This window comes from Oncorhynchus clarkii, chromosome 16 (genome assembly GCF_045791955.1).
Source record: "Oncorhynchus clarkii lewisi isolate Uvic-CL-2024 chromosome 16, UVic_Ocla_1.0, whole genome shotgun sequence".
NCBI classification, from domain to species: Eukaryota; Metazoa; Chordata; class Actinopteri; order Salmoniformes; family Salmonidae; genus Oncorhynchus; species Oncorhynchus clarkii.
In genome coordinates this window covers 45829828-45855764 of record NC_092162.1, presented here as the reverse complement: position 1 = coordinate 45855764, position 25937 = coordinate 45829828, and the positions used below count along the sequence as shown (strand labels likewise).

Sequence of the window (25937 nt, the reverse complement as noted above, 5' to 3'; positions counted from 1 at the left end):
CCCTACCTGCACTCACCTGCTCTGTCTACCCTACCTGTACTCACCTGCTCTGTCTACCCTACCTGCACTCACCTGCTCTGTCTACCCTACCTGCAGTCACCTGCTCTGTCTACCCTACCTGCAGTCACCTGCTCTGTCTACCCTACCTGCAATGTCTACCCTACCTGCACTCACCTGCTCTGTCTACCCTACCTGCACTCACCTGCTCTGTCTACCCTACCTGCAGTCACCTGCTCTGTCTACCCTACCTGTACTCACCTGCTCTGTCTACCCTACCTGCACTCACCTGCTCTGTCTACCCTACCTGTACTTACCTGCTCTGTCTACTCACCTGCTCTGTCTACTCACCTGCTCTGTCTACCCTACCTGCACTCACCTGCTCTGTCTACCTGCACTCACCTGCTCTGTCTACCCTACCTGCACTCACCTGCTCTGTCTACCCTACCTGTACTCACCTGCTCTGTCTACCCTACCTGCACTCACCTGCTCTGTCTACCCTACCTGCAGTCACCTGCTCTGTCTACCCTACCTGCAGTCACCTGCTCTGTCTACCCTACCTGCAATGTCTACCCTACCTGCACTCACCTGCTCTGTCTACCCTACCTGCACTCACCTGCTCTGTCTACCCTACCTGCAGTCACCTGCTCTGTCTACCCTACCTGCAATGTCTACCCTACCTGCACTCACCTGCTCTGTCTACCCTACCTGTACTCACCTGCTCTGTCTACTCACCTGCTCTGTCTACCTGTACTCACCTGCTCTGTCTACCCTACCTGCAGTCACCTGCTCTGTCTACCCTACCTGTACTCACCTGTTCTGTCTACCCTACCTGCACTCACCTGCTCTGTCTACCCTACCTGTACTCACCTGCTCTGTCTACCCTACCTGTACTCACCTGTTCTGTCTACCCTACCTGCACTCACCTGCTCTGTCTACCCTACCTGCACTCACCTGCTCTGTCTACTCACCTGCTATGTCTACCCTACCTGTACTCACCTGTTCTGTCTACCCTACCTGCACTCACTTGCTCTGTCTACCCTACCTGTCCTCACCTGCTCTGTCTACCCTACCTGCACTCACCTGCTCTGTCTACTCACCTGCTCTGTCTACCCTACCTGCACTCACCTGCTCTGTCTACCCTACCTGCAGTCACCTGCTCTGTCTACCCTACCTGCACTGTCTACCCTACCTGCACTCACCTGCTCTGTCTACCCTACCTGCACTCACCTGCTCTGTCTACTCACCTGCTCTGTCTACTCAGCTGCTCTGTCTACCTGTACTCACCTGCTCTATCTACCCTACATGCACTCACCTGCTCTGTCTACCTGTACTCACCTGCTCTGTCTACCCTACCTACAGTCACCTGCTCTGTCTACCCTACCTGTACTCACCTGTTCTGTCTACCCTACCTGCACTCACCTGCTCTGTCTACCCTACCTGCACTCACCTGCTCTGTCTACTCACCTGCTCTGTCTACTCACCTGCTCTGTCTACCCTACCTGCACTCACCTGTTATGTCTACCCTACCTGCACTCACCTGCTCTGTCTACCCTACCTGTACTCACCTGCTCTGTCTACCCTACCTGCACTCACCTGCTCTGTCTAATCACCTGCTCTGTCTACCCTACCTGTACTCACCTGCTCTGTCTACTCTACCTGCACTCACCTGCTCTGTCTTCTCACCTGCTCTGTCTACCCTACCTGTACTCACCTGCTCTGTCTACCCTACCTGCACTCACCTGCTCTGTCTACTCACCTGCTCTGTCTACTCACTTGCTCTATCTACCTGTACTCACCTGCTTTGTCTACCCTACCTGCACTCACCTGCTCTGTCTACCTGTACTCACCTGCTCTGTCTACCCTACCTGCAGTCACCTGCTCTGTCTACCCTACCTGTACTCACCTGTTCTGTCTACCCTACCTGCACTCACCTGCTCTGTCTACCCTACCTGTATTCACCTGTTCTGTCTACCCTACCTGCACTCACCTGCTCTGTCTACCCTACCTGCACTCACCTGCTCTGTCTACTCACCTGCTCTGTCTACCTGTACTCACCTGCTTTGTCTACCCTACCTGCACTCACCTGCTCTGTCTACCTGTACTCACCTGTTCTGTCTACCCTACATGCAGTCACCGGCTCTGTCTACCCTACCTGTACTCACCTGTTCTGTCTACCCTACCTGCACTCCCCTGCTCTGTCTACCCTACCTGTACTCACCTGCTCTGTCTACCCTACCTGCACTCACCTGCTCTGTCTACCCTACCTGTACTCACCTGCTCTGTCTACCCTACCTGTACTCACCTGCTTTGTCTACCCTACCTGCACTCACCTGCTCTGTCTACCCTACCTGCACTCACCTGCTCTGTCTATTCACCTGCTCTGTCTACACTACCTGTACTCACCTGCTCTGTCTACACTACCTGTACTCACCTGCTCTGTCTACCCTACCTGCACTCACTTGCTCTGTCTACCCTACCTGTACTCACCTGCTCTGTCTACCCTACCTGTACTCACCTGCTCTGTCTACCCTACCTGTACTCACCTCCTCTGTCTACCCTACCTGTACTCACCTGCTCTGTCTACCCTACCTGCACTCACCTGCTCTGTCTACCCTACCTGTACTCGCCTGTTCTGTCTACCCTACCTGCACTCACCTGCTCTGTCTACCCTACCTGTACTCACCTGCTCTGTCTACCCTACCTGCACTCACCTGCTCTGTCTACCCTACCTGCACTCACCTGCTCTGTCTACTCACCTGCTCTGTCTACCTGTACTCACCTGCTTTGTCTACCCTACCTGCACTCACCTGCTCTGTCTACCTGTACTCACCTGTTCTGTCTACCCTACATGCAGTCACCGGCTCTGTCTACCCTACCTGTACTCACCTGTTCTGTCTACCCTACCTGCACTCCCCTGCTCTGTCTACCCTACCTGTACTCACCTGCTCTGTCTACCCTACCTGCACTCACCTGCTCTGTCTACCCTACCTGTACTCACCTGCTCTGTCTACCCTACCTGTACTCACCTGCTTTGTCTACCCTACCTGCACTCACCTGCTCTGTCTACCCTACCTGCACTCACCTGCTCTGTCTATTCACCTGCTCTGTCTACACTACCTGTACTCACCTGCTCTGTCTACACTACCTGTACTCACCTGCTCTGTCTACCCTACCTGCACTCACTTGCTCTGTCTACCCTACCTGTACTCACCTGCTCTGTCTACCCTACCTGTACTCACCTGCTCTGTCTACCCTACCTGTACTCACCTCCTCTGTCTACCCTACCTGTACTCACCTGCTCTGTCTACCCTACCTGCACTCACCTGCTCTGTCTACCCTACCTGTACTCGCCTGTTCTGTCTACCCTACCTGCACTCACCTGCTCTGTCTACCCTACCTGTACTCACCTGCTCTGTCTACCCTACCTGCACTCACCTGCTCTGTCTACCCTACCTGCACTAACCTGCTCTGTCTACTCACCTACTCTGTATACTCACCTGCTCTGTCTACCTGTACTCACCCGCTTTGTCTACCCTAACTGCACTCACCTGCTCTGTCTACCTGTACTCACCTGCTCTGTCTACCCTACCTGCAGTAACCTGCTCTGTCTACCCTACCTGTACTCACCTGTTCTGTCTACCCTACCTGCAGTCACCTGCTCTGTCTACCCTACCTGTACTCACCTGTTCTGTCTACCCTACCTGCACTCACCTGCTCTGTCTACCCTACCTGTACTCACCTGCTCTGTCTACCCTACCTGCACTCACCTGCTCTGTCTACCCTACCTGTACTCACCTGCTCTGTCTACCCTACCTGTACTCACCTGTTCTGTCTACCCTACCTGCACTCACTTGCTCTGTCTACCCTACCTGTACTCACCTGTTCTGTCTACCCTACCAGCACTCACCTGTTCTGTCTACCCTACCTGTACTCACCTGCTCTGTCTACCCTACCTGTACTCACCTGCTCTGTCTACTCACCTGCTCTGTCTACCCTACCTGCACTCACCTGCTCTGTCTACCCTACCTGCACTCACCTGCTCTGTCTACCCTACCTGTACTCACCTGCTCTGTCTACTCACCTGCTCTGTCTACCCTACCTGTACTCACCTGTTCTGTCTACCCTACCTGCACTCACTTGCTCTGTCTACCCTACCTGTACTCACCTGTTCTGTCTACCCTACCAGCACTCACCTGTTCTGTCTACCCTACCAGCACTCACCTGCTCTGTCTACCCTACCTACACTCACCTGCTCTATCTACTCACCTGCTCTGTCTACCCTACCTGCACTCACCTGCTCTGTCTACCCTACCTGCAGTCACCTGCTCTGTCTACCCTATCTGCACTCACCTTCTCTGTCTACCCTACCTGCACTCACCTGCTCTGTCTACCCTACCTGCAGTCACCTCCTCTGTCTACCCTATCTGCACTCACCTGCTCTGCCTACCCTACCTGCACTCACCTGCTCTGTCTACCCTACCTACACTCACCTGCTCTGTCTATTCACCTGCTCTGTCTACCCTACCTGCAGTCACCTGCTCTGTCTACCCTACCTGCACTCACCTGCTCTGTCTACCCTACCTGCACTCACCTGCTCTGTCTACCCTACCTGCACTCACCTGCTCTGTCTACCCTACCTGTACTCACCTGCTCTGTCTACCCTACCTGTACTCACCTGCTATGTCTACCCTACCTGTACTCACCTCCTCTGTCTACCCTACCTGTACTCACCTGCTCTGTCTACCCTACCTGCACTCACCTGCTCTGTCTACCCTACCTGCACTCACCTGCTCTGTCTACCCTACCTGCAGTCACCTGCTCTGTCTACCCGACCTGCACTCACCTGCTCTGTCTACCCTACCTGTACTCACCTGCTCTGTCTACCCTACCTGCACTCACCTGCTCTGTCTACCCTACCTGCAGTCACCTGCTCTGTCTACCCTACCTGCACTCACCTGCTCTGTCTACCCTACCTGCACTCACCTGCTCTGTCTACCCTACCTGCAGTCACCTGCTCTGTCTACCCTATCTGCACTCACCTGCTCTGCCTACCCTACCTGCACTCACCTGCTCTGTCTACCCTACCTGCAGTCACCTGCTCTGTCTACCCTACCTGCACTCACCTGCTCTGTCTACCCTACCTGCAGTCACCTGCTCTGTCTACCCTACCTGCACTCACCTGCTCTGTCTACCCTACCTGCACTCACCTGCTCTGTCTACCCTACCTGCACTCACCTGCTCTGTCTACCCTACCTGTACTCACCTGCTCTGTCTACCCTACCTGTACTCACCTGCTCTGTCTACCCTACCTGTACTCACCTCCTCTGTCTACCCTACCTGTACTCACCTGCTCTGTCTACCCTACCTGCACTCACCTGCTCTGTCTACCCTACCTGCAGTCACCTGCTCTGTCTACCCTACCTGCACTCACCTGCTCTGTCTACCCTACCTGCACTCACCTGCTCTGTCTACCCTACCTGCACTCACCTGCTCTGTCTAGACTACCTCATGAATTACTGTTGTAGTCACGTTCTGTTGCATAATTCAACAACTGTGTCAATAGCAGGATACATTAAAAATCAACACGCTTGGCTCTAGATTACCCCTATTTATACATACTTTACATTGTTTTGGGCTCCCGAGTGGCACAGTGGTCTAAAGCACTGCATCTCAGTGCTAGAGGCGTCACTACAGACCCTGGTTCGATTACAGGCTGTATCACAACCAGCTGTGATTGGGAGTCCCATAGGGCGGCGAACAATTGTCCCAGCATCGTCCCGGTTTGGCTGGTGTAAGCAGTCATTGTAAATAAGAATTTGTTCTTAAGTAACTTGCCTAGTTAAATAAAATAAAATAATTTGCAAAATCAGAAATAATATCACTATAATCCGAGTGTATATTTTCAAAAGTTGCTTTCATTTCAGCGCATCTACACTGAACAAAAATATAAACGCAACATGAAACAATTTCAGTTCATATAAGGAAATCAGTCAATTTAAATGAATCCATTAGGCTATGGATTTCACATGACTGGGAATACAGATATGCATCTGTTGGTCACCGATACCTTAAGGTAGGGGCCAGAAAACCAGTCCGTATTTAGTGTGATCACCATTTGCCTCATGCAGCGCGACACACCTCCTTCACATAGAGTTGATCAGGCTGTTTGTTGATTGTGGCCTGTGGAATGTTGTCCCACTCCTCTTCAATGGCTGTGTGAAGCTGCTGGATGTTGGCAGGAACTGGAACACGCTGTCGTACATGTCGATCCAGAGCATCCCAGATGGGTGACATGTCTGGTGAGTATGCAGGCCATGGAAGAACTGGGATATTTTCAGCTTCCAGGAATTGTCTGCAGATAGATCCTTGTGACATGGGGCTGTTTATTATCATGCTGAAACATGAGGTGATGCCGGCGGATGAATGGCAGGACAATGGACCTCAGGATCCCGTCACGGTATCTCTGGTCATTCAAATTGCCTTCGATAAATTACAATTGTGTTCATTGTCCGTAGCTTATGCCTGCCCATACCATAACCCCACCGCCACCATGGGGCACTCTGTTCACAACCTTGACATCAGCAAACCGCTCACCCACACGACGCCATCTGCCCGGTACAGTAGAAACCGGGATTCATCCGTAAAGAGCACTCTTCTCCAGCGTGCCAGTGGCCATCGAAGGTGAGCATTTGTCCACTGAAGTCGGTTACGACGCCAAACTACAGTCAGGTCAAGACCCTGGTGAGGACAATGAGCACACAGATGAGCTTCCCTGAGATGGTTTCTGACAGTTTGTGCAGAATTCTTCGGTTGTGCAAACCCAGTTTCATCAGCTGTCCAGGTGGCTGAGATCAGAAGTCGGATGTGGAGGTCCCGGGCTGGTGTGGTTACACCTGGTCTGCGGTTGTGAGGCCGATTGGACGTACTGCCAAATTCTCTAAAACGATGTTAGAGGCAGCTTATGGTAGACATTTCTGCAGTCAGCATGCCAACTGCACGCTCCCTCAAAATATGTGTTGTGTGACAAAACTGAACATTTTAGAGTGTCCTTTTTTTGTGCACCTTTATAATGATCATGCTGTTTAACCAGCTTCTTGACGTGCCACACCTGTCAGGTGGATGGATTCTCTTGGCAAAGGAGAAATGCTCACTAACAAGGAATTAAACAAATTTGTGAACAAAATTTGAAAGAAATAAGCTATTTGTGAGTATAGTAAATGTTTTGGATCTTTTATTTCAGTTCATGAAACATGGGACCAACTCTTTACATGTTGCGTTTATATTTTTTTGTTAATAGTAATTTGTAAATATTTAAACTGTATTAAATTCTAACTTTTTTCAATTCCACCAAAAATGAACACCCATTAAAATAAAGTTATCTTTCTTCTCTTTCTTGTGACGTGTCGAGACGGTTCATTAAATCTCAGACTAATATTCTTGTAGCCAGTGTATTCCATTGAACCCATTTCAGCCAGTACCGGGGTGTGTTTGACAGGTGATTACAGACATTTCCGCAGTCGTAACGTTGACGGGGGAAAAGGACAGGCACAAGCAAGAGTATGAAAGAGTCCCAGGAGTCAAATGAAAGTAATTAATACAGCGAGATTTAAGGGACAAGTGGAGATTCACTGTACTATTCTGCATTCTTTGTAAATGACTGATGACTTCTCCTGTACCTAGAGCTATCTCTCAGTAACCCTCTCCTATCTCCCTCTAACAGGCGCAGGGAGCAGTGTGCACCACAAGTGCAACAGCGCCAAACACCGCATCATCTCCCCCAAGGTGGACCCCCGTGGAGGCTACAGCAGCGGTCACTCTGAGGTCCAGAACAACGACGTGTCTGAGGGCAAGACCGAGCACAGCAGCCATGGAGGGGGGGGGAAAAGTTACGGAGGGGGAGGCGGCAGCGCCAGGGAGAAACGCAACGGCAAGGTCCACAAGCCTGTTCTCCTGCACCAGAACAGCACTGAGGTGTCCTCTACCAACCAGGTGGAGGTCCCTGACACCACCCAGAACTCCCCCGTGTCCATCAGCAGCGGGCTGAACAGCGACCCAGACATGGCTGACAGTCCCGTGGTGACGGGCATGGGCCACGTGGCTTCCGTCCTGTCCAGCCTGTCCCAGAGTGTATTCATGTCCGAGGTGACCGGGGACCCCGGCTACAGCATGTCCCCCAATGGGGGCCCCAACGCCCACCTCATGGGCCCCGACGCAGCCTCCCAGGGACTGGTGTTGTCCGGTGTGGTGGCAGACAACCACAAGTTTGCCTTCCCCAGCGGAGGGGCTGGGGAGGGTCCCGGGGGGGCAGGGGGAGCAGATGGGCTGTCCATGCTGTCTGCAGCCGGTGTGTCTGAGGAGCTGGTCCTGTCCAGCAGCCTGGATGCCGGAGGCATGAAGATACCTGAGACCACCATGAACTTTGACCCTGACTGCTTCCTCAACAACCCCAAGCAGGGCCAGACCTACGGGGGCAGCAGGCTGAAGGGGGGCGGCAGCTCCTCCTCTTCCTCCTCTTCCTCCAATGGCACCAACGGCAGTATGCAGCGCTCTCCATCCATGTCAGACTCTGGATACAGCTTCAACTCTGCTCTGGTGAAGAACATCAAGACGGAGGACATGTCCTTCGAGCAGCAGCTGGCCACAGAGCAGGGCTATCAGGTGGGGGCGGTGGTGAGCTGTGGAGGAGGTGGAGCTGGTTCCTCTGGGACTGGTTCAGCGCAGGGCTCCCTCGGCCTGACCCCGGCTGGCTCTCTGCTGCCCTCTGGAGGAGGCCTGAGCCCCAGCACCACCCTGGAGCAGATGGACTTCAGTGCCATCGATGCCAAGCAGGAATACTCCTCCGGGGCTGGGTCAGTGGGCTATGGCCAGGCTATGAACAGCCCCCACCTCTCCCACCAGAGCCACTCGCCCAGCTTCTTCCTCCAGGACACCCAGCAGTCCGGCCAGGCCCAGCAGGGCAGGTCCTCCATGGGCCAGAAGACTCATCTGATGGAGCACAACTCCCACGACTCCACAGCCTACATGGGCCTGCAGGTGGTCAAGACGGACTCCCCTGGCATTAACGGCCACCTCCACCACCACCACCAGAGCCACCACAGGGCCAACTGCAACGGGGGCTCCCCCACCGAGGGGCCAGGGCAGGGGCCTGGGTCTCTCCAGCTTCTGCAGTACCAGGGGGGCTTCCCTGGGCTGGGGCCAGAGCATGAGGAGGTGGTGGGTCTGGAGCAGCCAGGCAGTGTGGGCTCAGGCCAGGCAGGGGGAACAGAGAATGGAGAGGGCCTACTGAAGCCTGGGGATCACCTTCAGGCCTGTGGAGGAGGCAACCCAGAGGGAGGAGGGACAGAGCACTACCTGCAGCAGGCCAACGGTGGAGGAGGTCAGGGAGGCGGAGGAGGAGGGGAAGGAGTGACCATGCATAATGGAAATGGCATCAACAACGATGGCAGCAACCGCTCACAGCAGCAGCAGCAGCTGCAGCCCCTCCTCCAGGGGGCTGGGATGGTCCAGGGCCTCTACAACACCGTGGGGCCCCACCAGGGCCTGGGCGGATCGGGCTCTAACGGCGGAGCAGGAGGGGGAGGCATGGAGATCAGCCTGGACCACTTCGACATCTCCTTTGGAAACCAGTTCTCTGACCTCATAAATGACTTCATCTCTGTGGACGGTAGTGGAACCAACATGGCTGCCGGGGGAGCTCTTTACAACCACCAGCTGGTGGCAAACCACGGCTCAGACGGTCAGGCCACGCCTAGTGGAGCTCCCCAGCAGGGCCAGGAGGACGGAGGGGTAGGAGGGGCCCGGGGGGCAGGATACAGCCCCTCAGAGCTCTGTCTCCAGCCCTGCTGCAGCCCTCAGTCTCTGGGTGCCGGGGCTGGGGGTGCAGGGACGGAGTCAGGCTCTCTGGCATACATGGACGTGGCGGAGGTGGTGTCTGCAGCCGTGGCCCACGGGGCTCTGGGGATGTTGCAGGCCACAGGGAGACTCTTCATGGTCACTGACTACTCGCCCGAGTGGTCCTACCCTGAGGTGAGCCTCCACCACGCTAGCAGTGCATGTACTCCTTATTTCACAAAGCATTACACTCCAGTTGAGTTACCAAATGTAGTTACAACATAGTTTTGTAGTTGTGATTGGGTAAACGCATACAGAGAGGCATTTTCTCAAGTTTCACTTTGGTCAGACAGAAATAATGGATCTCCTTCAACCAACCTGAACTGCCAAAATATAGGAAAGACTTTAGTAAACGAGGGATACAAAGTATATTGAAAGAAGGTGCTTCCACACACGTGTGGTTCCTGAGCAATTTCTAACCAACGAATTAACATCCCATCATGCTTAGGGTCATGTATAAAAATGGTGGGCTGAAAATGGTGGGCTGGAAGCCTCCAGAGTGGCGCCACTGTATAAAGCACTGCATTGCAGCGCTTGAGGCATCACTACAGACCCGGGTTCAATCCCAGGCTGTGTCACAGCCGGCCATGACCGGGAAACCCATGAGGCGGTGCACAATTGGCCCAGCGTCGTCTGGGTAGGGGCGGGTTTGGCTGGCCGGGATTTCCTTGTTCCATCGCGCTCTAGCGACTCCATGTGGTGGGCCGGGTGCCTGCAAGCTGACCTCGAGTCGCCAGCTGGACGTGTTTCCTCCGACACATTGGTGCGGCTGGGTTAAACGAGCAGTGTGGCTTGACACGGTCGCGTTTCGGAGGACACATGGCTCTCGGCCTTCGCCTCTCCCGAGTCCGTATGGGAGTTGCAGCAATGGGACAAGACTGTAACTACCAATTGGGGAGAAACAGGTTGTAAAAAGTACAGAAACAAACGCTTGGTAGGCCCAGTTGCTCAATATTTTGGCTACCATTGCTATGCACTCATGGGATGACAATAACCCCATCCACAGGTCACTGAATGGTTTGATGGGCATGAAAATGATGTAAACCATATGCCATGGTTGTCTCAGTCATCAGATCTCATCCCAATTGAACACTTATGGGATTCTGGAGCGGCGCCACCATCAACAAAACACCAAATAATGGAATTTCTGGTGAAAGAATGGTGTTGCATCCCTCCAACAGAGTTCCAGAATGGATGCCAAGGCACTTTGAAGCTGATCTGGCTCGTGGTGGTCCAACGCCCTATTTAGACTCTTTATGTTGTTGTTTCCTTTGTTTTGGCAGTTACCTGTACATATCAACGTAGTTTGAATGAACTGTAATATCACTGTTCAACCACCGGATGGCAGCTCAATAAAGTACAAAACAGAGAGTAGAGTCTGTGTAATGCCAGTAACACTGTTCAACCACAGGATGGCAGCTCAATAAAGTACAAAACAGAGAGTAGAGTCTGTGTAATGCCAGTAACACTGTCCAACCACAGGATGGCAGCTCAATAAAGTACAAAACAGAGAGTAGAGTCTGTGTAATGCCAGTAACACTGTTCAACCACCGGATGGCAGCTCAATAAAGTACAAAACAGAGAGTAGAGTCTGTGTAATGCCAGTAACACTGTTCAACCACAGGATGGCAGCTCAATAAAGTACAAAACAGAGAGTAGAGTCTGTGTAATGCCAGTAACACTGTTCAACCACAGGATGGCAGCTCAATAAAGTACAAAACAGAGAGTAGAGTCTGTGTAATGCCAGTAACACTGTTCAACCACCGGATGGCAGCTCAATAAAGTACAAAACAGAGAGTAGAGTCTGTGTAATGCCAGTAACACTGTTCAACCACAGGATGGCAGCTCAATAAAGTACAAAACAGAGAGTAGAGTCTGTGTAATGCCAGTAACACTGTCCAACCACAGGATGGCAGCTCAATAAAGTACAAAACAGAGAGTAGAGTCTGTGTAATGCCAGTAACACTGTTCAACCACAGGATGGCAGCTCAATAAAGTACAAAACAGAGAGTAGAGTCTGTGTAATGCCAGTAACACTGTTCAACCACCGGATGGCAGCTCAATAAAGTACAAAACAGAGAGTAGAGTCTGTGTAATGCCAGTAACACTGTCCAACCACAGGATGGCAGCTCAATAAAGTACTCTCCCCTATGTATTTATTTGGACAGTGAAGTTAAAACTTTAAATGTGGCTCTATACTCCAGCATGTTGGATTTGACATCAAGTGTTTTATGTGAGGCGACAGTACAGAATGTCACCTTTCATTTGAGGGTATGTTCACACACATCTGTTTCACCGTTTAGAAAGGAAAGCACTTTGTGTATCTATTCCCCCCATTTGAAGGTGTCATAAGTATTTGGACAAATTCACTTATAGTGTATTACATTTACAGTCAAAAGGTAAGTATTTGGTCCCATATTCCTAGCACGCAATGATTACATCAAGCTTGTGACTACACACTTGTTGGATGCATTTGCAGTTTGTTTTGGTTGTGTTTCTGATTATGTTGTGGGATAAATCCATTTGAATTCAGTCACTTTTTGACAGCACCCCCTTTTGATTTGAACGAAACCTTCCATACATATTTGCCCGTCGTAGAAGTGCTCAGAAGGGGACTTTTTGGACCTGAATGTCAGAACATTCAGGAGATAAAGGTGCTCATAGTTGACCTATTCGGCATACCCCAGCATACCATGAGACATCCAGGTCTTCATCACTGGGAAATAGAAATGGTTTATATTATTTAAAAGCTTACAAACAGGATGGTCAAACTATTTGATCATTTCTGGAGGAAGAAAATAGACATGTAGAAATGTTCCTTTTTTTACCTTCAATGTCAATTAATAACGCTTACTTACACTCCAATTTGTTTCATATTCGCATATTTGGTCATTTAGACCCTATTTGATATCATCTATCATGTGTTGTTGAGACACAGCATGCTCTTCAATACAAGGTGGGTGTCATATTTTGACTGATAACTGTATTAAAAAGTGGAATCAAATTTAAATGTCAACTTTCAAGTAGTACTACAAAGATGGTTGGAGGTCCACACAACAGAGAATGTTGACTTGAATGGGAATACCTGTTGTTTTAAATTATACTGTCCTCCATTGGAAACATATTGAAATCATAGAAATATAGATAGTAGAATAGACATTACTATTTAGGTTGACATTCGACGGTGGGTGGACCGGTGGTCCTCTTTGTGGTAGTAATTAGAAGTTAAAAGTTAAATGTCAATGCTGCACCATCTAAATTGCAGTGGTCTGAAGGGATAGGTCCATTCTATGAACGCTATTTCTATTAATGAAACAACACCCACCCTGTATTCAGGAGCATGTTGTGTCTCAACTGATGGCGGGCACAACACAAACACCTCAGATTATGTCAATTAGCGTGTAAGCTACTACATGTTTTAATTAAAAAATATATATATCATAAAATAGTTTGACCATCCTGTTTGTAAGCTTTTAAATAATATCATAGTTTCTATTTCTCAGTGATGAAGACCTGGATGTCTCATGGTATGCTGGGGTATGCAGAATAGGTCAACTATGAGCACGTTTATCTCCTGAATGTTCTGACATTACAATGTTCTGACATTCAGGTCCAAAAAGTCTCTTTCTGGGCATTTCTTCCATGGGCAAACATGTATTTTTTAAATATTTTTTATATATATATTTTTTTAAACTTGGCAAGTCAGTTAAGAACAAATTCTTATTCGCAATGACAGCCTACCGGGGAACAGGGGGTTAAACTGCCTTGTTCAGGGGCAGAACAACAGATTTTTACCTTGTCAGCTCGGGGATTCGATCCAGCAACCATTTGGTTACTGGCCCAACACTAGGCTACCTGCCACCCCATGGAAATATAAATGAATGATAAATAATGTATTGTGTCATTTTGGAGACTCTTTTATTGTAAATAAGAATACAATATCTTTCTGAACACTTTTACATTAATGTGGATGCTGCCATGATTACCGATAATCATGAATGAATCGTGAATAATGATGAGTGAGAAAGTTACAGATCCAAAAGTATCATACCCCATACATTACAATAACAGGGGAAGTTAGCATACCCCCAAGACATGGGGGTATTTTTGGGGGGCATGATATTTATGCCTCTGTATTTATGTATTTATTTATGCCTCAAACTGCAAATGTATCCAACAAGTTTGCAGAGTCACAAGCTTGACGTAGTCATTCTGTGCTATAGCAATATGGGACCAAATACAAAAAAATTGGACTAAATTGAATACACCAGAAGTGAAGTTGTCCAAATACTTATGACACCTTCAAATCGGGGGGACTAGATAGTCTAACGTGCTTTCACTTCTACACGGTACAACAGATATGTATGAAAATAAAAAGTGACAATCTGTACTGTCACCTTTTTATAAAACATTTCAAACCCAAAATGCTGGAGTATAGAGCCAAATTCAAAGTTTTAGCTTCACTGTCCAAGTAAATAAGTAAGGAAGGGGTGTGGACTGTATGTACAGAGAACTTCGGTTTAACGCCAATGACACTGTTCATCCACAAGATGGCAACCACTTTGGTCAGACAGAAAAATGGCTGTAATATCACTGTCCAACCACAGGACGGCAACGCAGTAAATATAGCAGAGACAATAAACGGTTGTGTAATGCCAGTCTTCCACCGCTAGGTGGCAGCAGTTTGAGAATTACGTCCCTGTGTTCACGTTATTCCTACTATTCTCCATAAGATGGCAGCATTACATTAAATCATGGCCAAATTCACACTTGTTCCCTAATACCCAGTATAGGTCCAGATGATCCAGTTTCCCGCGCTGTGAGTCTGTGTGCTATCTGTTTCAGGGAGGAGTGAAGGTGCTCATCACTGGTCCATGGCAGGAGGCCAGCTCTAACTACAGCTGCCTGTTTGATCAGATATCTGTCCCTGCCTCTCTCATCCAGCCTGGGGTGCTACGCTGCTACTGCCCAGGTAAGACTGGTCTCAGTGGCCTGGCCTTTGCACACCCTCTGGTCCTTCCACCAGGGTTAAACTGGAAACACTGTGAACTGTACCTACCCGGGATATCAGTCGTTATCTTTTAGACTTAGATCAGCATACATTACACAAAGGTCTTTACTCGTGTCTCTGTTCCTCAGTTGAGATTGTGTCCCTGGCCACTGAGAAGTTTCAAGAAGAAGAATATAATGTTCCTATGAGGTCTACAGGTGGTTAGAGTCAGGAGTGTTGGAGTTGTAGCAGTTATCAGTGAAGCGTCTGACTCTGACTCCCTCTGTCTGTCTCTGTCCACAGCTCATGACACTGGGCTGGTGACACTGCAGGTGACTGCCAGTAACCAGATCATCTCTAACTCAGTGGTGTTTGAGTACAAAGCCCGCGCTCTGCCCTCACTGCCCTCCTCACAACACGACTGGCTCTCACTGGACGGTAAGATGTCTCGGTCTATCTTCCTCTCTCTTTTTGCCTCACTATGTCTTTCTGTGTCTCTCCTTCTCTCTGCTTCCCCCTCTCTTTCTCTCTCATTCTCCTTCCCCGTCTCTTTCTCTCTCATTCTCGATCCCGTCTCTTTCTCTCTCGTTCTCCTAACCTGTCTCTCTTTCTCTCTCGTTCTCCTTCCCTGTCTCTTTCTCTCACTCTCTGCTTCCCACTCTCTCTTTCTCTCTCTCCCTGCTTCCCCCTCTTTCTCTACTTCCCCTCTCTCTTTCTCTCTATCTCTTGCTCTCCCTCTCCCTGTCCTTCTGCCCTGGGCACCAGTGAAGTGCTATCTGCTGGCTCATCCTAAATGACTCTGATGTGCTGTCGTGTTGCTGCTCTGAGTGTCACAAATCACAACTACCTGTCCATTTACATTAGAGGCTGTTCTAGAGGCATGTGGCTGTGTGGTGGTGTGTCCATGGTCCATGATGGACAGTAATTACTTGAAGATTGAGTTGGATTTCAGTACATTGGAGAGCACTAGTCCTTTTCCTGTTGTCCTGTATCTGTGAGAGGATCCAGTAGTGTTAATAATGTGGTCTGATAGACATTTCGGAATCAATATCTGCAGTGAATCAACTTCATTATGGGCTTTCAGGACCATGGAGAACACTAGTCATCAGTCATCAGGTGTGATAGCAGCAGTGAGTCAACTCCATTGGGATCTTGGGATCAGGTTTTATTTCAGGACCATGGAGAACACTAGTCTTGTTCTGTGTCTTCAATGTTTTCTGATGTCAGGATCAATAGTTGGGTCAAATGAGTACCTTTTGGGTAGTGTAAAGATTTTATTTCACCTAGTTTTAACATTCTGCCATACAGAGCACATGTTCAACATAATACAAAACACATTTTCCCATCTCAAGAGGTTAATACCAAAATGACTACACTAAGAGACTATTAAGTGCCACATAAAGTAACAGGGTTAACGATTCAATCAGCCATAAATCCCATGTCATAGGAAATGGAAGCTTGTTGTGTGCAACAGGGAGGGGCAATTGAATGCAAGCTTCATTACAATTACAAATGAATTGTAATTGCTTAAGAAATTCTAGCCTGTCTATCTATGGGGAACGGGGTTGACGTGTTGTGCTTGACGCCCTCAGTTTTCCACCACAAAACACTAGAAAATGGCCAAAAACAGTAGAACCAGCACTTTTTACATGACCATTTGCCTTTTAGAGATGCAATGTTTCTTTTGAACATGAAAAAAGATGCACATATATCGTTACACCATATTGAAACCAGAGTTCAGTTCACGCGACAGGGTTGACATTAAAGCGAGGGACAGACCTTTCACGTGATTAGAGGAATCACATGAAATAACTTAAATGACTTTGTCAAATAAACAATAACGGGGGCTTTACAGTAATGATAAAACGTGTTGGGGTTAAGTGGGTTACAATCTTCCTACAAGTCACAGAGGGACATGTCTAAATGCAGCATTTTCACACTTTAAGCAAGTCTTTATTCATACACAAACATCTGATTGGATGAATTCTTCATGTGGTCTATATTGAAGGGCACTTGGTTTAATAAAACGGCCTTTCAACCTTCAATATTGGTGCAAAATATCAAAGTGAAACGGCACTCCGTTCGTGGAACGACCCAATTGCAGTGGATCAACTGTAGTAGAAACTCAGTTCATCTTGGGTTTGATTTGGACCATGGCCCAGAACCATGAAGAGCACCAGTCCTTGTCCTGTGTCTTTCAGACGATGCTATTGTGTTCTGATAGACATGTCAGGATCAATATCTAATAGCTGCAGTGAATCAACTAAGTTGATCATGGATGTTAAGAGTCTTGGCATTACTGCAAATAGATCTCCTAGAACCACTATGACATACGTGAGTATATGTTGCTCGGCACACATGGGTATTTAGATTGGCTGCACAATGAAGACTCGGGCTCAAGGGCTTCGCAGCAGGAAGTCTTGTGAATTAGTATATTTAGACTGCGATAGAGTGAGACACTGCAGGGATGTGTGTGTGTGCGTGCGTGTGCGTGTGTGTGTGTGTGGAGCTGAGCTGGGAGAGAGTGTTGCTACTGCAGTGTGTGTGCGACTGTGCATTGACAGGCTAAAGTAGGGCATGGTGAAGAGAGGGGAGGAGAGTACAGGAGTGGGCTGACGGGACAGCTGCATTGCAGACGCCCCTTGAGGGAGTGGGATTGAATAATCAAGAACCACCGGCTCCCAGGCAGACGTGGTGCGGCGGAACCAGTGTATCCCTCCACCATTCATTCATACAATACACTCACCCTACTCTATCTGCCTCACAGGTCCATTCATACAGTACACTCACCCTACTCTATCTGCCTCACAGGTCCATTCATACAGTACACTCACCCTACTCTATCTGCCTCACAGGTCCATTCATACAGTACACTCACCCTACTGTCTCTGCCTCACAGGTCCATTCATACAGTACACTCACCCTACTCTATCTGCCTCACAGGTCCATTCATACAGTACACTCACCCTACTCTATCTGCCTCACAGGTCCATTCATACAGTACACTCACCCTACTGTCTCTGCCTCACAGGTCCATTCATACAGTACACTCACCCTACTCTATCTGCCTCACAGGTCCATTCATACAGTACACTCACCCTACTCTATCTGCCTCACAGGTCCATTCATACAGTACACTCACCCTACTGTCTCTGCCTCACAGGTCCATTCATACAGTACACTCACCCTACTCTATCTGCCTCACAGGTCCATTCATACAGTACACTCACCCTACTGTCTCTGCCTCACAGGTCCATTCATACAGTACACTCACCCTACTCTATCTGCCTCACAGGTCCATTCATACAGTACACTCACCCTACTCTATCTGCCTCACAGGTCTATTCCTACAGTACACTCACCCTACTGTCTCTGCCTCACAGGTCCATTCATACAGTACACTCACCCTACTCTATCTGCCTCACAGGTCCATTCATACAGTACACTCACCCTACTCTATCTGCCTCACAGGTCCATTCATACAGTACACTCACCCTACTCTATCTGCCTCACAGGTCCATTCATACAGTACACTCACCCTACTGTCTCTGCCTCACAGGTCCATTCATACAGTACACTCACCCTACTCTATCTGCCTCACAGGTCCATTCATACAGTACACTCACCCTACTCTATCTGCCTCACAGGTCCATTCATACAGTACACTCACCCTACTCTATCTGCCTCACAGGTCCATTCATACAGTACACTCACCCTACTCTATCTGCCTCACAGGTCCATTCATACAGTACACTCACCCTACTGTCTCTGCCTCACAGGTCCATTCATACAGTACACTCACCCTACTGTCTCTGCCTCACAGGTCCATTCATACAGTACACTCACCCTACTCTCTCTGCCTCACAGGTCCATTCATACAGTACACTCACCCTACTGTCTCTGCCTCACAGGTCCATTCATACAATACACTCACCCTACTCTATCTGCCTCACAGGTCCATTCATACAGTACACTCACCCTACTCTATCTGCCTCACAGGTCCATTCATACAGTACACTCACCCTACTCTATCTGCCTCACAGGTCCATTCATACAGTACACTCACCCTACTCTATCTGCCTCACAGGTCCATTCATACAGTACACTCACCCTACTCTATCTGCCTCACAGGTCCATTCATACAGTACACTCACCCTACTCTATCTGCCTCACAGGTCCATTCATACAGTACACTCACCCTACTGTCTCTGCCTCACAGGTCCATTCATACAGTACACTCACCCTACTCTATCTGCCTCACAGGTCCATTCATACAGTACACTCACCCTACTCTATCTGCCTCACAGGTCCATTCATACAGTACACTCACCCTACTCTATCTGCCTCACAGGTCCATTCATACAGTACACTCACCCTACTCTATCTGCCTCACAGGTCCATTCATACAGTACACTCACCCTACTGTCTCTGCCTCACAGGTCCATTCATACAGTACACTCACCCTACTGTCTCTGCCTCACAGGTCCATTCATACAGTACACTCACCCTACTCTCTCTGCCTCACAGGTCCATTCATACAGTACACTCACCCTACTGTCTCTGCCTCACAGGTCCATTCATACAGTACACTCACCCTACTCTATCTGCCTCACAGGTCCATTCATACAGTACACTCACCCTACTCTATCTGCCTCACAGGTCCATTCATACAGTACACTCACCCTACTCTATCTGCCTCACAGGTCCATTCATACAGTACACTCACCCTACTCTATCTGCCTCACAGGTCTATTCATTCAGTACACTCACCCTACTCTATCTGCCTCACAGGTCCATTCATACAGTACACTCACCCTACTCTCTCTGCCTCACAGGTCCATTCATACAGTACACTCACCCTACTGTCTCTGCCTCACAGGTCCATTCATAGAACCAGTCTCACTACTCTACACTCCACAGTAAGCTAAGGAGCTGAGGGAAAACAGAGTCTGATCTATTACCTTACTACTTCTATTAACCCTTTACCCACTCCCGCTCTCTGCCTTGATATTATCTTGCTATTGGCATTGGCTTGTGGTTGTGGTTGTGGTTGCATTTTGCCGGTTATTTTGGATCCTCTCATTTGCCATGTATGGTAATCATTTATTTGATGTATTTTTCCACTCTGTTCATGTCCAAAGATTTCATGCTGGCTTTTCAGATATATGACTCTGTTGCCTCATGCCTGTCCTGATGATACTTATAAATACTACATGGTGTTTGTTAAGTTCATCCTGCTAGAATCGACAGAGCCCTGAAGCAGCTGGTATAGTCCCAGATAGCACCCTATTCCCTATATAGTGCACTACTTTTGACCCGAGTCCTATGTGTGGAATAGGGTAGCATGTGGGGGGGCGCAACCTAAGCCTGGGTGGTTGAACAGGCCATCCCTTGGTCACTTGTCTCAGGTGAATTGATTCAGATTGGATCCAGATGATTGGTGAGAGAAACTGATTCAGACTGGTGTCAGTTGATCCATTCATGTTTAAAAACTCAACATAGCAATTGTTTGTGTGTTGGAGATTTCCTTTCTATTTAGTATAGTCTTTTTTTCCATAAACCTGGCAGGACTGAAGGTATGCGAGTTCCCCCTTTTCTTTAAATCAAATTTTATTTGTCACATACACATGGTTAGCAGATTTTAATGCGAGTGTAGCGAAATGCTACAAATGCTTGTTTTACATACTACATTGTTGCAATGCTCTATTTAAGAAACACTCAACTCAATGTAAATCAAAGTGGATAGATTGTGGTTTTCTTAATGCTGTTTACGCGGGACTGCAGTGGCTGGGATGATTAACATACTAATTGTCAGTAACCTTAGTGACAAGAGAAAAAATAACAAGGTGATACAATAGTATCATCCAGGATCATCCCCCCTGCCCTTTGCCCTCAGAACAGCCTCCATTTGTCGGGGCATGGACTCTACAAGGTGTCAAAAGCGTTCCACAGGGATGCTGTCCCATGTTGACTCCAATGCTTCCTACAGTTGTGTCAAATCAGCTGGATGTCCTTTGGGTGGTGCCACATTCTTGATACACACGGAAAACTGTTGAGCGTGAAAAACACAGCAGCGTTGCAGTTCTTGACACAAACCGGTGCACCTGGCACCTACTACCATACCCCATTTAAAAGCACTTAAATATACACAATCCATGTCTCAATTGTCTCAAGGCTTAAAAATCCTTATTTAACCTGTCTCCTCCCCCTAATCTACACGGATTGAAGTGGATTTAACAAGTGACATCAATAAGGGATCATAGTGTTCACCTGGATTCACCTGGTCAGTCTATGTCATGGAAAGAGCAGGTGTTCCTAATGATTTGTCCACTCAGTGAATATGTAGCCATTTTACAGCTGCACAATTTATTATATTAAAATAAAGAATATAGTACGATATAGATGTTCATATGTCCACCTAATGCATTGTATACCGCTGCCTTTACATGCTTCATTTAATGACATTTTGCATGCGCTACAGCACAGATAAACGTAACCTAGAAAAGACACCATTCCAGAGCTACTATATATGTAATGCGACACTTAACCATTTGTGTGCCTATATTGATCCATAATTCTCATTAACCTACATCATTGAATTCCCATTCTTTAATAATAATAACAAGAGTTTAAATTTGCAGTCGGGTATAGGCTAAATCTATTGGGCTCTCTTTCCCTTATCCGTTCATTCTGAAACTGTGCTATGATGTGCTAATGGTACGTACACAGCTTCCTGCCTTCCTTGATTTGTCATAATGCAGAGTGGGGGAGGGGCGCTTTTCCTTTCCTCTGCAGCACTGCAGGTACGGAGCCATGGGCAGGACAGAAAACACTGAGATCTGGGCTGCAGAACAGGCTATTACCCACTAATCATTCTCTGTCCATGGTCCTGGACGGTCCCGGTGAGCACTCACTAATCGGGTACTGGTTCGTTAGGAAGACAGTGCGCGCCAAATTAAGCCACACAGAGCTGCTAACCTCACCGGTTGGTTCTCCATCTAATCTGAAAGTAAAGAGCTGTAGTAAAACGATCTACCTACCCGCATAACAAACCAAAGAACTGACGGTAGTCTACACAATGCATGGTCACCGTGTTCATGTTAGGTAGGCTAAATACGGTAAATTAGCGCAGACAGAGCAACAAGCGGTTGGCTCCAAATGAATAATTTTGATATAGACTGGAGCTGACATTTACCGCGGGAGATAACGGATCCTTTGAATGCTACTCACTTCCAGGGACAATGAATCGAAGTAGGCCTAGCTGCAGGATACATATCAGGATGCGTCGAATATTTTCCCATAGGATCAAATCTAACGAGAGAAAAACCGAATTGTACAAAACATTTACCCACCTCAGTTCTGTGTCGGTCGGCAGTTGAAAATTAAAAAGTAAAAGTAACATTATAAATAGTAATGAGAGCGACAAGTTGGCGCGAGCTTTTAAAAGCTCGACGGCTTGAAGGGAAAACTAGGGCGTCTGTTTACCTGCGGCACGTGCGCACGACGTCTACTCGCAGCCATACGTTTTATTTTACTGCAGGCTAGTGAGGGACCGAGTAGAGAGAAGCACAGGAGGGGAAGGAGGGGTCGGAGAGAGAAAGAAGTGAAGGGGAGGGGGCTATGATGGGAAGAGTAGTGAGCGGTCTTTATCTCTCTCTATCTTCCCTCACGTCGCTCTTCCACTTTGTTCTATTGTTGATGAGTGCTCTATTGAGCTTCTACACGTAAAGGATATTTTTACTCATAGCGTCATCCATTACCTAGAAACTGTGGGAATTGGGAAACTGTGCACATAATTGAAATGCAGCATGCTTGGACTTTTGTCAGGATGCCAGTGAATGACATCTGCTTTTCCTAAAGAGAAGGGAAACAGTTTTGCTCTTCAGGGGGATTCTACCAATGGAAAATGAAGTAGAAGGTTAGATGTGTTTAGTTGCATATTTGCGGTGGATGCTGTTGTGGTGTATCTGTGTGTTATCTACTGGCGACTAACAGGAGAAGTTCAGTTACACAGGCGTTAGCGGTATTACTCCAAGGCTGACTGTACATTAACTCTGTACTGTTTCTAGACGAGTTATACCCTGACAGGTTAAGCAGCCGGTCTGGTCGTTTACTATTGTTGGTCATGTTTTGTTGTGTGCTTTCTCAAAATGTTTAGTTTCACTGTCTGTGACTGGCTCCTTCATTTCACACTGTAACAGTAGAGTAGTTCGTGTGGAACTACCACTGTACTATTTCAATCTGTCTCATTATATCCCATTTCTGTTTTATTTGCATAGTCAATTAAACTGAAGCTTATCATAAGGTTCCAGCACTATCCTGAACATGCATAGGCTTTAAATGGTAGCATGTTTCACAGCTTAATATCACAGCATAAGTGTTACTCAAAAAGCCAGGTAGGTTACCAAAAGCCTGAAGCTGTCGGCGGTGACAGGCGGTGATGCTTTCACGTGTAGGTGAAGGAAGTTGTTAGGATACAACTACTAGAGATGCCTTTTTAATGACTGGACACTTCAAATACTTTGTCTCATGGCTTAAGCGATATTCTGCAGAAGGGTTTTGTTACTAAATAGCTTTTCACGGGTTTCTAATAGCGCATTTCCCCCCTCTTGTTGATCATGTGATTTAAAAGTATCGAGGAGTCAGGCTAGGTGGCTGTCTCATCCTGTTGTTCGGTCATGCCATCTTTTTAGCTTCGGTCGCTAAATCATATGCATCTTACAACATGCCACAGTTGTGAAACTGGTTTTGTCTCATTGTATCGTCTGTATTATGAGCACGCGAGAACTAAAGAAGTCAGTTACTATTCATTAGTTTTCTAGCATCAAGTAAGCACGCAAAAGGTAGCCTGCTGTAGCCCTCCTGGTCAACTTGCTTTTGAATTTAAGAAACACGATGCAGTGGATAGCAAAATGAGCGCTCGCGTAGCTTATTCTGTAAAGTCTGCGAGAACGTTTTCAGCACCACGGGTCATTGGACAGCGACATTAGCGCGCGTCTATTTGCGAAAAGTATGCAGTTCACTTAGTATCATGTTATTTTAGCTCTTCCCGTCATGTTTAATAACTGTAACAAGTCTGTTGATTTTAATGTAAACTCCGAATGTAGCCTATTACTCTCCCCCTCTGCAAAAAATATAAGTAAAGTTCTTTACCCTCTAAAAAGCCCTGTCGAGTTGGTGTCACATGACTGCATGTATTGACTATGTGAAAAGTAGAACAGAACTTCAGTGGCATGTTGCAGTCAGTTTATCCTGTAGGACATTGGCAGATGTCAATTGTTGTTAAACTAATGATAGCAACACAGAAACCAGAGAAGCTATTATAATGTGCCTACCGTAGTTTGTTTCAAATGCAATTGTAATAATGTACTGCTGCAGGAGTTTGTCTTTTCAGAAATGGTTGATAGAATGAGAGCAGCTCCAGTGAAGTGGAAATGCTTACCTGGGAATGGCCAGCCTCTGGGCATGGCTTTGCAGAAATGGAACCTGTGGAGGGAGGAATTGGCTTTTTGGAGAACATGACTCATTTGTTTCTTCTCTTTATGCATTACGTTTAAGGCAATTTGTGTCTTCTCTCTTTGCATCCCCTTAAGGCAATTTGTGTCTTCTCTCTTTGCATCCCCTTAAGGAAATTTGTGTCTTCTCTCTTTGCATCCCCTTAAGGCAATTTGTATCTTCTCTCTTTGCATCCCCTTAGGGCAATTTGTGTCTTCTCTCTATGCATCCCCTTAAGGCAATTTGTGTCTTCTCTCTTTGCATCCCCTTAAGGCAATTTGTGTCTTCTCTCTTTGCATCCCCTTAAGGCAATTTGTGTCTTCTCTCTTTGCATCCCCTTAAGGCAATTTGTGTCTTCTCTCTTTGCATCCCCTTAAGGCAATTTGTGTCTTCTCTATTGGCATCCCCTTAAGGCAATTTGTGTCTTCTCTCTTTGCATCCCCTTAATGCAATTTGTGTCTTCTCTCTTTGCATCCCCTTAAGGCAATTTGTGTCTTCTCTCTTTGCCTCCCCTTAAGGCAATTTGTGTCTTCTCTCTTTGCCTCCCCTTAAGGCAATTTGTGATAACCCAATTCAAGTTCCCACACATAAAACGTTTTTTAGCAAATGTGTCTGTGTGCCTCTTCAATAGCTCTACCATAAGTTATAGTTGTTGGTAAATATTAATAGCTAACCCCTTACTGTTACCGTTTACTCAGGCTGAGCACAGTATACTGTCAATAGTTGTGTGTTTCCAACACATAGCAGTGGGGGACTATTACTTGCCAAGATGCTGTCATATCATACCACAAGTCAGAACTATTACTGACACAGACAGGTGACTTTACATTGCTGTGAAACATGCAGTGATTTAAATCAAATCAATGTTTATTGGTTGCGCACACCGTTTTGCAGATATTATCACAGGTGCAGCGAAATGCTTGTTTCTAACTCCAACAGTACAGTAATATCTAGCGATACAATCCAAACATTTTAAGAAAGATTAAGACATTGCTTATGTTTAGCTGACTAACAAGTGTAAGCTGTGCCTTCATACAGCTGCATAAGGGTATTGTGTTGTCATTTATCATAGTGTCATTCCATGTGTCTTCTTTAGGATAGCATTTTCCTGGTGTTATGAATAGGACACTGTAGGGCTAGTTACAGAGGGTCAAAGACTATAACCACAAGGCATGCTAACCTCTCACCATTAACCATAACAGGGGAGGTTAGCATGTCTTGGGGGTATGATCTTTGACCCTCAGTGTAACTTTCGCACTCATCATTATTCACAATTCATTCAGGATTATCTGTAATCATGGGTAGTATCCACATGAAGGTAGAAGTGTTTAGAAACATATTCTATTCTTATTTAAAATAAAAGTGAATTCAAAATGACATAATACATTATTTGCCATGAATTTCTATTGGGCACAAAATAATCTGAAACACAACCAAAACGAACTGCAAATGCATCCAACAATTTTGTAGAGCCACAAGCTTGATGTGCGTGCTAGGAATATGGAACCAAATACCAAACTTTTGACTACTTTATTTCTAAGAATCTTTAGGGGTGTCAATC

At 47.3% G+C, this 25937-nt stretch overlaps 1 protein-coding gene across 1 annotated transcript in view; it reads left to right on the top strand.

The window, feature by feature from the left end:
• The window catches only part of LOC139368588 (calmodulin-binding transcription activator 1-like), a 483633-nt gene that overhangs the window by 434502 nt on the left and 23194 nt on the right, over positions 1–25937 (top strand). Inside the window, exons 9-11 of the mRNA XM_071107638.1 lie at positions 7721–10026; positions 14737–14863; positions 15185–15319. Coding sequence (XP_070963739.1) covers positions 7721–10026; positions 14737–14863; positions 15185–15319 — 2568 coding nt within the window. The remainder of the gene's footprint in view (positions 1–7720; positions 10027–14736; positions 14864–15184; positions 15320–25937) is intronic.